General features: G+C 39.4%; 1 protein-coding gene across 2 annotated transcripts in view; it reads right to left on the reverse strand.

Moving 5' to 3' along the window:
* Positions 1-1,251: 1,251 nt before the first annotated feature.
* Positions 1,252-13,834, reverse strand: part of NDRG1 (N-myc downstream regulated 1) — a 57,032-nt gene continuing 44,449 nt past the window's right edge. For both annotated transcript variants that reach the window (XM_039525641.1, XM_039525640.1), the window contains 8 exons: positions 11,366-11,422; positions 9,942-10,045; positions 9,529-9,585; positions 8,016-8,067; positions 7,150-7,197; positions 4,329-4,364; positions 2,839-2,890; positions 1,252-1,558 (listed from right to left, as the gene is read on the reverse strand). In XM_039525641.1, the coding sequence (XP_039381575.1) occupies positions 1,293-1,558; positions 2,839-2,890; positions 4,329-4,364; positions 7,150-7,197; positions 8,016-8,067; positions 9,529-9,585; positions 9,942-10,045; positions 11,366-11,422 (672 nt within the window). In that variant the 3' untranslated portion in view covers positions 1,252-1,292. The remainder of the gene's footprint in view (positions 1,559-2,838; positions 2,891-4,328; positions 4,365-7,149; positions 7,198-8,015; positions 8,068-9,528; positions 9,586-9,941; positions 10,046-11,365; positions 11,423-13,834) is intronic.

Consider the following 13,834-nt stretch of genomic DNA (forward strand, 5'->3'; position numbering starts at 1 on the left):
AGTGAAAGACTGTCCCAGTATGTATGGAAGAAAAGCTGAAGAACTCTATGAAAACCTGTGAGTGCCATGCCCACTTACTTCCAAAAGAAGATAACCTGGGAGATATCAGTAGGTTACACTGAGATGCAGAATCACGCATTGCTAAATTTACAGTCACTAAATATTATGTTTATCAATTACAAAGTTGCCCCTCCCACCACTGTGGAATACATTTCTCAGCACCAGCAAATTCAAAATCAGAGGTTTTAGGAGCTAGTAATTAGTGACAGTTGAATGTACAGTATTTAATTACAAGCCATCCCTCAGTTTTTCCATCTTTCTTCAACAATTAACAACTGCATCTGGCTTGGCTTACAGAATTCTGAGTTTTACAATTGTGCTGGATACACAAAAAACCTCAAACTCCAAAGATTAAAGCCACCAAATGTGAAAGTAAAACTGCTTCCACTGAGCAGTCATCAATGTCATGTACAGCTACTTAAGTGTCAACTATGTCACCAAGCTTTGCTGTGTTGTGAGCTCTTTGGTTCAAGATCCTGCCAAAGAGAAAATATTAACCTGCTTATAAAAGTTAAACCTGGTCTTCACTTTGTTAAGCAGGTCTTAGGAATGAAGGGGGGGAACCAAATCTCAAAACCCCCATCAAATAAAAAAAAAAAGATGCCTATTTTAGTAACATATTACTGTACTTAGGTAAAACAGGCTCAAATACTAATTGGAAGGCCTATAAATGCACAAGTTTAATTTCAAATAGTAGGAAAAAACAAACTATATACAGTTTGAGTTTAACTCCAGCTTCAACATGAGGCTGTACCATTTTTTAAGTCACCCATAAAACACTGCTTCTCCCCCTCCAAAAAAATTTTCTTTAAAAGAGTGCCACAAACTGGGTCACTTTATTTAGCCAAAGAAAGAAGAAGAGATAAGAAGTGGGCATATCCTAGTTTCGAAACTTTGTTTGAACAGGATGTTAGGTAAGTCCGGTTTGATTTTGAAACGTTCACAGCCATATTAACTTTTGGCAAGCAGCCCTTAAATTTTGGCATCAGTTGGAGGAGGGTACTATAGCAGCAACCATCTGTATTAAGTAATAAAAATAGAGCAATTGAGATGTTTGCTTTCTTTGGTCCCTTTCAAAACTCTGGTGAAGAGAGTTCATCTTACAGGAAAGCTTGAGATTAATACCAGCTTTGTGTTGTGATACACAGTGGGCAACCATTAAAAGGTTTACAGTTTCAAACTACATCCAGGTTTTTGGTGTTTTTTTTTTTTTTTTTTTTTTAAAAAGGTATTTAACAGGAAACTTCCATGGATTTGGGGCTTGTTTGTTCAGCATTGCTTGCAGAGTTAGGAGTGAGCTCAACACGTGTGTCTGTGTGAGCGCGGCTCCTGGACCCATCACTAGTATGGGATCTGTTCCTGTCACCCTCACCGGTATGGGACCTGCTTCTTGTTCCTTCCCCAGTGTGGGATCTGCTTCTCTGTCCCTCCAAAGATGTGACGCTGGAACCAGATGCTGTACGGGACCTCATAAGCCTGGTCATACTAGCTGAAGGCACTGAAAGAAGAGTCCTGTATTAGTGGATTTATTTAGAACAATTCAGTGTGCTTGAAAACAAGCCCTTGTCTTGAATTCCCAAGCTGACAGACTAAGGCCCTGATCCTGAACACACTTTTGCACATGCTTAATTTTACACATGTAAGTAGTCCCACTGTTCATGATGCATGAAGTTAAACAGTTCGGGTATAAACTGAACAAACAGGACTAATTAACGTCTTAGATGTGCAATTTATGGGGCAGTCTTTTTTTTTTTTTAAAACATGCCTAAGTCCTTAAAGCAGACTAGTAATTTTACTCCAAACAAATGACACTGATTCTTCAATTCCAATTTACACACTTCTCAAGTCAACTGTGTCTGCTGGTTATTACAAAGTAAGAGAATGTGTAATTTCTAAAGCTAAGTAATTTTAGATTCATACTACAGGTATTCTGCATGTCACAGTAGAGCTAATGCTGTATACAGAAGACGCTAACACAAATAATTTACAGGAAGGTTAAGTTTTCTCCTCAATTTTTAAAAATTCAGTTTAAATATCCAGGTATTTGGTGAATACAGGGGATATGCACAGAAACCAAATACCAAAATGTCTGCTTTTCAACCAAGTTGTGCATGCATTTTTAAAATTCGCACATATTTTTAACTGGGTGCACAGACAGCCAGTGTCCTATCTACCTGGCCTTTATACAGCCAAGTCAGATGTTTGCAAGTTTGTGCACAGCTGCTAGTGTGCCAAGATGACCCAAGTTGCATGCTCAGTTTGAGTCAGGCTCTGAAAATACTGGTTCAAATTGTGCAAGAGATTCATTTTGCCAATCCATGAGGCAAAAACAGAGAAAGGGGAATAAAAGGCAGTAAAGAGGTTCATCTCTGTAGATTTGATATAGCAGTATGAGAATATTTCATTCTATCTTCTAGTTGGAAAGGAGCACTTTAAGGGCATCTTTACAAGCCATGCATCCGAACAACTTCTGAGTTGGCACCATGGCAATTTATTACCAGTGAAGTACATACAATGGTCACAGTCAAGTCACACTGAGATAGCAGGGACAAGACAGGAGAACTGCAGCATCTCAGATATCACTACATATAATATCTGTGGTCACCAATATCACTGATTGGACTAAGAGTCCTTATACTACTCTGCTACAAGCTCTTCCTTCCCTCACAGACGACAGCAGAAATTTTGTGGTGAAATCTAGATTTTCACAAACAGGTTACTCTATTAACCCACTGTACAACTTAACGATAGCTAGTAATTTTCTTAATAAATACTTACTGTATCCCATTCCCTGAACGAAGTATTTGAAAGCTTCTGCAAGCTTTGCAGGCTGTAAAAGGAAATGGAAACATATTGAATCCAGTAATGGTCAAATGAGAGACACTGTAGTATATGCTGTCTTAGTCTCTCCCTGGGTTCTACTCAATAGTGTTACACATGTAAGAATGAATACACAACTGAGAAAATTCCCCAGTTCCGATTTTGGTTCTCTCCTCCTCTGCCCTGCTTCCACCACCCACCCAGTTATATACCTATTGTACATTAATATTAGCGTGTAGCATCTTAGCTCAGTCAATTCTCCAAGTGACCTCAGCCTGAACCAGGCCCAAGTTTTGCTAATGCAGTTACTGAAGCAGAAGGTTCAAAGGAACAGTTTGTCTCACAAAGCACATAGCAGTTTCTAGACCAATTCCAACTAGCTGAAGTTAAAGTTTTGCCTCCATAAAATGAGTAAGACTACGCAAGCATAATTTAATAGACTGCTACTACTTGTGAACTGCTGCACTGACACAAGAACGTTTTCCCTCTGCTGCCAGGCAAAGCAGTGACTCAAATAAACTGAGGTGACAATATTTGTAATTGAACTTAAGCAAGATTGTACTTTGCAGTACAGGCAACATTTTCTTTTACACCCCAAATCTAGAGAATGGCGGCTCTTTTTGGTCTAACTTTACATACATCAATGGGAGGGGCCGAATAAGCTCTACATTGGTATTTAAGCTCCTTACTTAAGGTTTTTCCATTCTAAACCACTTTTAAAAAACCCAACAAGGATGGAGTATCTTTCTTGCACCCCTCCCTGTCACTAATCACACTATACAATGCTAGTGCAGTCATCCCCTTTTCAATCGTAGTTGTTTACAAATTCCAGTTTCTTCAGAGTAACAAAAATTCAGGCCTACATTTCAGAATGCCTCCATTTGGCTCAGACTATAACAAAATGTATACCCTACAAGTTAATGTAGAGGTCAGCTTTTCCACTAAAAAAATAGTTCAAATTGTAGTGTACATAGCCTGTTTTAGTAGGAGCCTTGGAATTTATGTTTAAACATGTTTCAACAACACGTCATTTTCCTAAACCAGATTAGTGCATGCAAGAACAGACTAGTTATTTCCTGCCTCCCTCCCTGAACTATAAATAGCACAAACAACTAAATGTTTGACTTAATGATCATCCAGAAGCAGTAATCCATGTTAGTTTAGTAGGTAAACATAAGGTAATGTCTCTATATTCCCAATACAAACCCTTACACAGTTAAGGTTTAATTAGTGGAAATATTATCCCATCCTAACCTTAATTTTGTGCTTGGTTGGTCTTTAGAGAAGAGCAATCAGGTGACTGAATGCCATCATTACTCATGAATGACCAGTCACTTTTAACACTTGGGAACAATGAATACTCTTCAAAATGGAGCCCATTTGGTCACATTTTGCAAAACAGACTAGTGTAAGAAGTGTTCTCAAGTTTTCAGTCAGTCAAATCATACCTGGGAAACTTGAGGGAGACCACCACAGTCTGCCATCTACAAGAAAGTAAACAAAGGTAGGTCAGCATAATGCCAGAACAGGAGTTCCTTTCTGAATTCAGAGATCATACCAAAAAAATATATTCAAGGTTTGTTTATTTGGAACGTCAAATCACTTTAGAGACAGACATTTATCCTCATCATAGATAGGAAAGCTTGAGTAGAAGACAACATGTAAGGCTTTTTATAAAGTGAAACCTTTCTTAATGCATTACCCTAGAAATCTGGATATCCAGCTCTTTTTACTGGATTTCAACAGTAGGTCTTGGCTCTGAACAGGGAGATGGCACACTAGTGAAGAAGGAAAATACCGAAGATCCTTATAGGCGAGGGTATTAAAAGCCAGCAGCAATGGCTGGAGGACTCCAACAGGAGGTAGATTTGTTAAGGGAAGCCAGATCTGTGAAGGCAGTGTGACTGTCTTCACATTTTTTGTACCACTTCAGTTTTCCTGCTTGTCCACCCCTCAAACAAGAACAGGGCTATTCCACTGAAAGCTATGAACAAACAGTCAAATTATGATTTACAGAAAGCCTGCAGTCCTATTTGGGATTAGCTAGCAGTAAAACAAATCCTGCTAATCAGGGCTCTGGAGCGGAGCCTACAGCTGGAGCGCAGAGTGGCAGGCTTTTGCCTGGAGCTGGAGCGGAGCCGGAGCACAGCTCCAATGCCCTGCTGCTAATGGTCTAGAAATAGGACTAACATAATTCAGAATCTCAACCTCAGAAAGAGTGGTCATGTAAGGAGGTCTCCAGCTGAACAATGGCAGAGATGAAAGTTTATGATTGCAGGGTGAAGGGTGCAGGAGAGGATTTGGATGGCTAAAATTCTCTAATGTTAGACAACAAAAAACATTGAGAGTCTATTGCTTAGACATTAGCACTGACTAACTGCCTTCTTTAATTATATCCTAGTAGGGAATATGGCAAGAACTCCAAATCCTGAGGAGACACTTTTTTCCTATTAACTTTTAACAATGGTTAAGTACTGCAAACTCCAGATGCACCCACTCCATGACTATCAAACAAAGAGAAATGTTAAGACATTTCGATTCTGAGCTATGCTGGAAAGTAGCCCAGAGTAACAGAAAATGCAGCCAGGTATGACAGTGCACGTAAATCAGAATATTACATATTTATTCTACAGAGTAATTACAGCTTGTTTTGTTATTGCAGGAAGAGGTAGTGAGAGTATGTGTACACAAACAGGGGCATCCCAACCCTAACTCACATCAAGCTAGCACAAGTATAAATGCTGGTTGCAGGTGGGTTTGTACTTGGTATAAACCAGTAATGCCTCCACTGTCATTTCCAGAGCTACCATGGCTATGCTGTTGATCTGGGCTGTAATGTTAATGCAAACTAGGTACCTTTCATTTCGCACCTGCAGCTTCCACATAGGGGAATTACAATGCAGCACCTTGAGTGCAGTAATTTACAACCACATAATGCAAACCGCAGGGCAGGGTAGACATAGCTTGAAACTTGTGCAGGAAACAAAGCAGAATCAACTCTTTAGGTGGAGCAACCCAGCCACCCCCAGACAATGGCCTGTGATATGATCATGGACACATTATGCAGTCAGTGACTTTATGCTACTTGCAGTGTTCTTGAGCCCAGAATGTTTGTGGATGCCTTGTCTGCTCACAGAAAGTGTTCAGATAAAGAACGGAGTGACTGCACAATGTACATAGGTGCAACTATGGACCAGAACAGAGCTACTAAATCCAATTTTAAGTTTAAACAAATGTAGTCGATGCTCATAATCAAGTATGTCATTCCCTCAGCCAAAGTTAACATTATTTACTTAGGGTTTAGCTCCTCCATCCCTATTATCTTCCCTCAAACCCTCTTTTGAGGTTTCAGGCTTGTATGAACTATTTTGCCACACCAAAATGACCATTCAACAGGTCAAAGCCCATGTCTAACAAACTTAGTAAAATTATTGATTTAAGTCTGTTTCTTTATATATGTAAAATATTAAAATAGTTTTCATTTTACTTCTGATCTAGCCTGGGTCTTGACATAAGGCAGTTAAGATAAAGTTGTTTATGACTTGTGATAAATAGATTCTACAAAATGTCCAGCTACTAAAGTCCAAAAGGAAAGACATTTATGACTATTCCTTTGAGGCAAAAATATCCTATTAGCAGAAGCCTGACTAGTTTACTCTGCAGCAGTATTTTGCACTGACAATACAGTTTTACTTCACTAAATGACCCCCTAATCCTGTTAAGTGCCAGTTTTTAAAATCCATTATAGGATAAGTTTCTAAATATACAGACAATATCATCCTCCTCTGAATGTTTAGAACCTCGGGTTGAAACCCTGAGCTACATGTTCATGAATAGTGAGTCTGAAGGTTAAAGCTACTTTTGTCCACAAGTTTAAAGTACTGTGTACATATGTTGTATAACTAAAATGGTCTTTAATTTAAAAAAAAAAAAAAAACACCAAAAGGTGAAAAAAGGGTGAGCCCACAGCTATTCCCCCTCCCTGCTAAGTCTGAAGCATGCAAACAGCTTTCTCCCCCAATATTGTTTCTACAACTACTGACCTATTTTCCATCCTCCCCTGCAGTAATGATTTCATTCACTAGTGCTGACTGCTCTGTGCTCAAGAAAACACTTTCCCCAGTTTACTTAAAACTGATCTTACACAAATGCTCAATATGTACTGGCATGCACACACTGAGCTAACAAGTGAGACAGCACAAGTTTAAGACCAATGGAGTTGCATCATTGTAACACAAATATGTAATTTACAGTTCTTATTCCTATTACCTTTAGGAGTGTGGTCTTTGTTGGGTCCAGTTTAGAGTTGCACTCTACCTATATGGAAAAATAGTATTAGCATCTTATTCTCATCTTCAAGACCATTATTCTTAAACAGTTAGTTCTTCGCGGTTCTCTCATCCAACTACTTTTTCCTTAACTTAATTGTATTAATACCTGGTTCTCCAAAAGGGGGTTTGGTATATCCTAAAAATTACATTTTAGATTTCCCCCGCTGAAGCTTTTCTAAAATATTATTCAAATTTTGCTCTAATAGTCTATTCCCACATGTACAAGCAAGTCCATTAGCAAGGAATTAGGAGAGTTTTGTGCTTCACACACTGTAGTGGCAACAAACCCTGTCATGTGACTGGGGATCATGTGGTAGAATCCCAGATGGTAAGCAGTCATATGGCCAAAGAGTGGACATACCCATTAAGGCACAATGTTTTAAGTCATTCAGCCATTGAGGCTAGCTGTATCAGCCAAAGCAGCACACTGCTTCAGAGTAACCGAGGGCAACACTCCATTTAACAGCAGAGAACATGCTACAATACTGGATACAGATTCTCCTCTAAAGGAAAAGCATTTGTAGATCACATTTTTCTCAACCAGCTCCTTATATGCCTAAAGTACTGCTGTGGCAACTGTCCTAGAACAGTAGCCGTTACATAACGGTATCTAGAGGCATAGACATCTAAGGAACAGTGACAGCTCTGTCTTGAAACAGAAGCATTAACTGTGCTGGGTCAGTAGCAGGAGACTTTCCTATACGGGGTGTGATTTCTGCAATGCCAGCATAACTTCCCGGTTTGCATACTGATTAATACAAAGGAAAAGAATGTTCTTTATTATGAAAGTCTGACTATACATACCACAGCATCAACAGCAGGAGAACTGTCACCAACCACCAACAGTGAAGGGCATCTGCAAAGAAAACAAACCACAAGGCAGTGGTTACTTCTAGGATCATTTCAACTTTTCTATGCCTCAGCCCTCACTTTTCCCAAAATTGTCCTTTAGTATGATTGGAAGGATCCTGACCTGGTTAAGTGAGTAGAAGCAAGAAATAGCATCTGCTGTCCTAAAGATATAACTGACTAGTTTTATTATTATTCCTGGAATCCTCTATATTAGTGAGCAGCCAGGCTTGTTCTCTATTTTTTTTTAAATTATTTATTAAGCATTTATCAGGGAAATGATTATTTTTAAAAGAGTGGAATGAGTTTAGTTACAGAATTTTATTTACATGTTACATTTCATGAAACTTGTTTTTTCTACTAGCTAACGTGCAAATTTGTCCTCTTATTCCTTCTCCACCCCCAGTAAATAAAAAAAGTTTTGTAAAAGCACTCATGCTTCTTTGTCATATATTGTTCATACATTTATGTTCAAATTGCAAGGTGATTGGTAATTTGGAGCCTTACCCCACCTAAGAAAACCATTACACCCACTTTAAACTCAGGTTTGTAAATCTATCATGGGTAAGAGTACAAGCACCACCAGGCATCACCATCTTCTCCACTATTTAATCCCACTTGAAGAGCTACCCATCACAGGCATGCTTCCCCTGTGACAAATTTAACTAGACTTGGGGGGGGGGGGAAGGGAAGAGAGGAGAATTAGAGTGACAACACATGCAAAGAGATTTAAATGCTTGCAATTGCTCCTCCCTTCAGGCTAATTAAGTTTTTAAACAAAACACTATACTCATCTCTTTGCTGATTCAAGTTTGAGGGTCACTTTATACCCAACTTGTGAAACTGCAACTTTAGGAGGCACAAACTCCTCCTAAGAAAGTCCAGGATGTGCAGCAAGTTTTTAAACCCCAAATCCAAATTTTGAGTCCCCTTTGTACCCATAAGCAGCAGCATGCATCTGCAATACTGAGCGCTTTTTTTTTTTTTAAGTCTACTGGACACTTTTATTCCAATTACAAATCTGGAACATGTATATGCAAAACACTCAATCATACCACTGCTTTAAGGCCTTTAACCCAGTGATACTCGAAAGGTGCTCTTTAACATGTCTCCTTGCAGTACATTATATTAAAACACTTCTTAACCAAAGTTAATCAATCAGGATGCTTTAATGATGTTATTAAGCAATTGTAATTGGTAAAATACTTGGTCAGTCATTTTATAAAAATATATTTCCCATCATACTGTTTAAATATTAATATATAGTATTATAGTAAATGAAACAATGAGTTCACGCTCACGTGGTTCTTTTGGGTAATGCTGATTGCTAATTTGGCTCCTGAACCACTGAGGTCTGAGTATCACTGCTCTAATGACTGTCCCCTAACAGTGTCCATGCCATTGATAGTTACTCAAATCTAGCACAGATTTAACATTTTTCCAATTCATATGAACCAGTAATACTTACTGTAGAGTAACAACATTTGCTCCAGGCATAGGACGCTCAATCTCAAGATCTCTTCGACTGAAGATTGAGAGACAAAAAGCTTATTGATACATTGGGATTCACATGAATTTCTACACATTTCCAAACATGAAAATATACAAGTTACTTAAAGAAAGGTATATATCAAATGAGATACACAGCTGAGTTTCCTTTGGATTTGTAGTTTTAGTTTAGTCAGCCCCTGAAGTTAAAAAAGGACACACTATAGGCAGTGTCTCAAGATGACCCTTTGATGGAGTTATGGTTTCCAATACAATTCTGCTTTCCTTTTCGTTAGAGAGCATCTCTGCTGCATAAATGATATTTGCTGGTCCCTTGAGTGATTGCTTAACATGTTTCACTGTAAAGACTAATTGGAGAACAAAGTATATTACCTGTTGTACGAGTTGACAAAGAGATGAAGATTGGTTTGATTCATATCATTGACAATATGTTGGCGATAAGTATGGATCAGATCATGGTTGTTATGAATCTCTTCCTAGATTAAAAATAGTGTCATTTAATATTAAGATACTACTATGATAAATGGCATTGTAGCACTGCTTAATTACAAATAAAGGCTTATTAAAAGAAGCAAGCCCCTTTAAAGAAGCGTTTCAGGTATTAGTATTCTCAAACCATTAGTACCAATATCTTTTTTTTAGGGCTGAAGTACTGCCAGTTGTCTGAAAGTCAGTTCCAGACTTAAATAAATTCCTTGAATTAACAAAACTGTACAACATAATCTCATAACATTGCATGGTTTGCAGTTTGCTTGTGCAGTGTTGATGATCAACCTGAAATCCACATCCTTTCTAACAACCCAAAGGATGCAAAGAAAAAAAAAGTCATTGAGAGATGTATAGTATAAAGGAAATAGAGTTGAAACTGCTGAGACTCTTCAGGATTAAGAGCCAGACTTTTAAAAACAAGTCAAGTAAAAAAAAAATGTTTAAGAATTATGTTCAGACCAAAACAGATGTTCAAAGCATGACAAAAATTAGTGAACTTCTACAAAACTAAGCTCGATTTTGCAAGACAAGAGCAAGTAGCAGAGCTTCAAGGTCTTTAAAACAGTTGTTTTTGAAAGTTACTACTTTAGAGTCTCACTCTACACAAGCCTCAGAAAATAGAAGTATTTGACATTAAGGTAGGCACCAAAAAAAGCTTAGTTTATACCAGTAACTTATTTTCCCAGATTTATGACTTATTACGGTGCCAAAATACAGCAGGAGAGCTCTTATCAGGAGCTAAAACAATAAGCTGTATTGTACTATCAACGTTTAGAGCAGAAATTGCCACTGAAACCAGTGAGGAGTTCTACCTAAATAAACAACCAATTAAATCTCTCCACTATGGCTATATGCAGCCTTTCATATACTGCATATCAAACTTCAGTGATAGGGCAAGTTGCGTCTGGCAACATTTGAATTTAAAATGTTGTGAACAGTTTGTGGTTGAGACAGAAGTTATAGCTTATGTTTTAGTTTTGGTATTTTAAAATGGTACAAAGGTACGTTTCCAATGTTTGAGGGATGATAGATTAGCATTCCAGGGTGTTGTGGCGTGCACCTGTATTCCCAGCTACCTGGGAGGCTGAGGCTGGCAGATCACGAGTTCTGGGCTGCAGTGTGCTTTGCCAATCAGGTGTCTGCTGCCACTGACAGCCTGGCCAGTGGGTAGCTGAAGGAAGGGCTAGAACATGAACGACATGTGATTGGCGCTCTCCCTGAGAGGGCTGATGGACCTATCGATCAAGGTGACATTAGCATTCCCCACAATACGAGAGCTAAACAAGTGGAGCCTCAGAGTAGCTTACCTTTGCAAAAAGATGTGAAATGACCATATCTGGAAGGGCATGAGCCCATCCTGAAATCTAAACAATGAGAGAGTTAAACAAGAGTTAAACAAGAGACATTGAACAGCATAATCAAAAAGGAGGATTGGTCAGCTAGAAATATCTCTCTGCTCTCCCATGATTGGTCAGATATTTACACTAGTTATGTCAGAAGGCACTACAAGTGCAAGTAGCACAAGCACAATTGAGAAGTGCCCACAGGATAGAACTCTTGGACTTAAGAGTTTACCTACTCAAGCGTCAACATAATGAACGCACAGTAGATGGGGAAAGAATGCCCCATACTCATGTAATCATTCCTTAGAACTTTGGACTAGCTGACATGATATGGGCAGTTTGTGAACAAAATCCTACCCTTAGGACAAACAACCTGCATCTGAATAGTGTTCCTAAATTGGTACCCAAGACACATGCAGTAGTAGTTCCCAGAACAAATGCAAATACATTTTGAAAGGAGAAAGGAGCAAAATCCAATGATACCACCTGCTAGGCTCAGTGATTCCGAATGAGTGTTGAGAGAAGCATTGGGATTGGGACACTGAAGAATTTAAATAAGCCAAGGCTATTTGAAGTGATCACCTATTTTGCAGGCCAGCTAGCCCATCTTTATAAGTAGTTTTTCAGTCCCTCCCAGGTCAAGTAATGTTTGTTAATCCAGTAAAGTACAAAAAACCCTCTTCTGTTAAACCAAGGAGGTAAATAGCTCTCAATCTTCTGAGAAAGACTGTCCTACATCCCCATATCTGGAACCAGAGCACATTTTGTCATGGCATTACAAGGCGTGCATTGATTTGCTCAATTTGGGACTTGGCAGACAAGTTGTTTAGCCTAGAAATACCAGAGTTTTTGTAGCTTCCTGCATTTATCCATTAGATGTTCTATATGTAGAGATTTAGAGCCACCCATCTGTTTTCTAGGGTGCAAGTGTGCCCAGACACGTCAATATAAACATGCTGTGGGCAAGATGCATGTTTTTGGACATGTTTGTATTAGCTTGTACAGACATACAATTTTTAGGCTTGCATATGGTACACAAATGTAACATTAAACCTATTACTTCTCATTCATTTAAATGTTAGACCTTGAAGCTTGCTGTTAGTATCCCTTAGACTTCAGATTAAAATGTGGTCAGATGATGAAGACTGAGTGACACAGAGGTGTCTCTTCCAAAACAGTAGTGGCACATTCTTGACAATCCTTTGTCATGACCCTCCTTGCTATTTTAGTTACTTAATGCATTTGTTTGATTCCCTTAACATTTTTGAAGCATGTACTTCCCCTCCTAATTTTCAATACCCTAGCTCACATTATGGATTGCTGGTTGGCAGGCAAAGCTATGGGCCAAGAAGGGGTTACTTACCTGTAACTGAAGGTTCTTTGAGATGTGTGGTCCCTATCTGTATTCCACTAAGGGTTTAAACATGAATACCATGCATCTGGAGCCAGAAAATTTGAAAGTACTAGCGTCCATTGGTCCATGCATGTGCCCTTGCTTTACCTCCTGGTTTCAACTGAGGTAATAAAGAGCAGAGCAGACTGACAGAGCCTCCAGTTCCTTCTCCACAGCAAACAAACCGATCCACAGCAGAGGGGAGGAAGGGTGGGAAGTGCAACCGCACATCTTGAAGAACCTCCAGTTACAGGTAAGTAACCTCTTCTTTGAGCGATGGTCCCTATTGTATTCCACAGAGGGTGACTAACAAGCAATACCTAAGTTGGAGGAAGGTGCAAGGAAGAGGATGGAACAGTGGACCAGAGGACAGCCACGCCAAATGAGGCATCTGTCATTACGTCTTTGCACAAGACTCTGAAGGTATGTACTACCCTACATGTCTGGAAGCAACACATTGCACAGCGCAGCCAGAGTCAATGCTTGCATTCTTGTGGAATGTGCTCTTAACCCAAGGGGTGGAGGCAATCCCAGTAGCAAAGCGCAATGCACCCCAAAATCCATTTAGAAATCCTGTGTGGAGATGGCTTGTCTCTGTCACTATAGCTGAAATGATTAAAACAGTCTAAGAGATTTCCTGATTGGTTTCTTCCTCTGCACTTTTGTAGAAGGCCATGGTCCTGTGGACATTGAGGAAGTGAAGGCGCTGCTCCTCTGCTGAAGTTTCATAAAGAAAGCAGCTAAGTATGGGTTGGTTGAGATGAAACCAACAACCAACCTCTGGTAGAAACTTGGGTTGCAGGTTCAGGGAGACTGCCCACTTGGCCTGAGTGGTCTGCGGTCCTTCTGTTCCGGTCAGTACTTGCCTATCCCTCATTGGCCACATATCAGCCTGCACATACATCACTACCTTCCTTGCTTCCGCCTTTGCTGTCTTCAGCTGTGGCTCCAGAGAGTCTATCCACCCATGTGAGCAAGGGGATGGGGTAGATCCTGGGTTGCTCTTAAATTCAGAAAGTGATCTTGGGCATAAAAGAAGT

This window comes from Mauremys reevesii, linkage group 2 (assembly GCF_016161935.1).
Source record: "Mauremys reevesii isolate NIE-2019 linkage group 2, ASM1616193v1, whole genome shotgun sequence".
NCBI lineage: Eukaryota > Metazoa > Chordata > Testudines > Geoemydidae > Mauremys > Mauremys reevesii.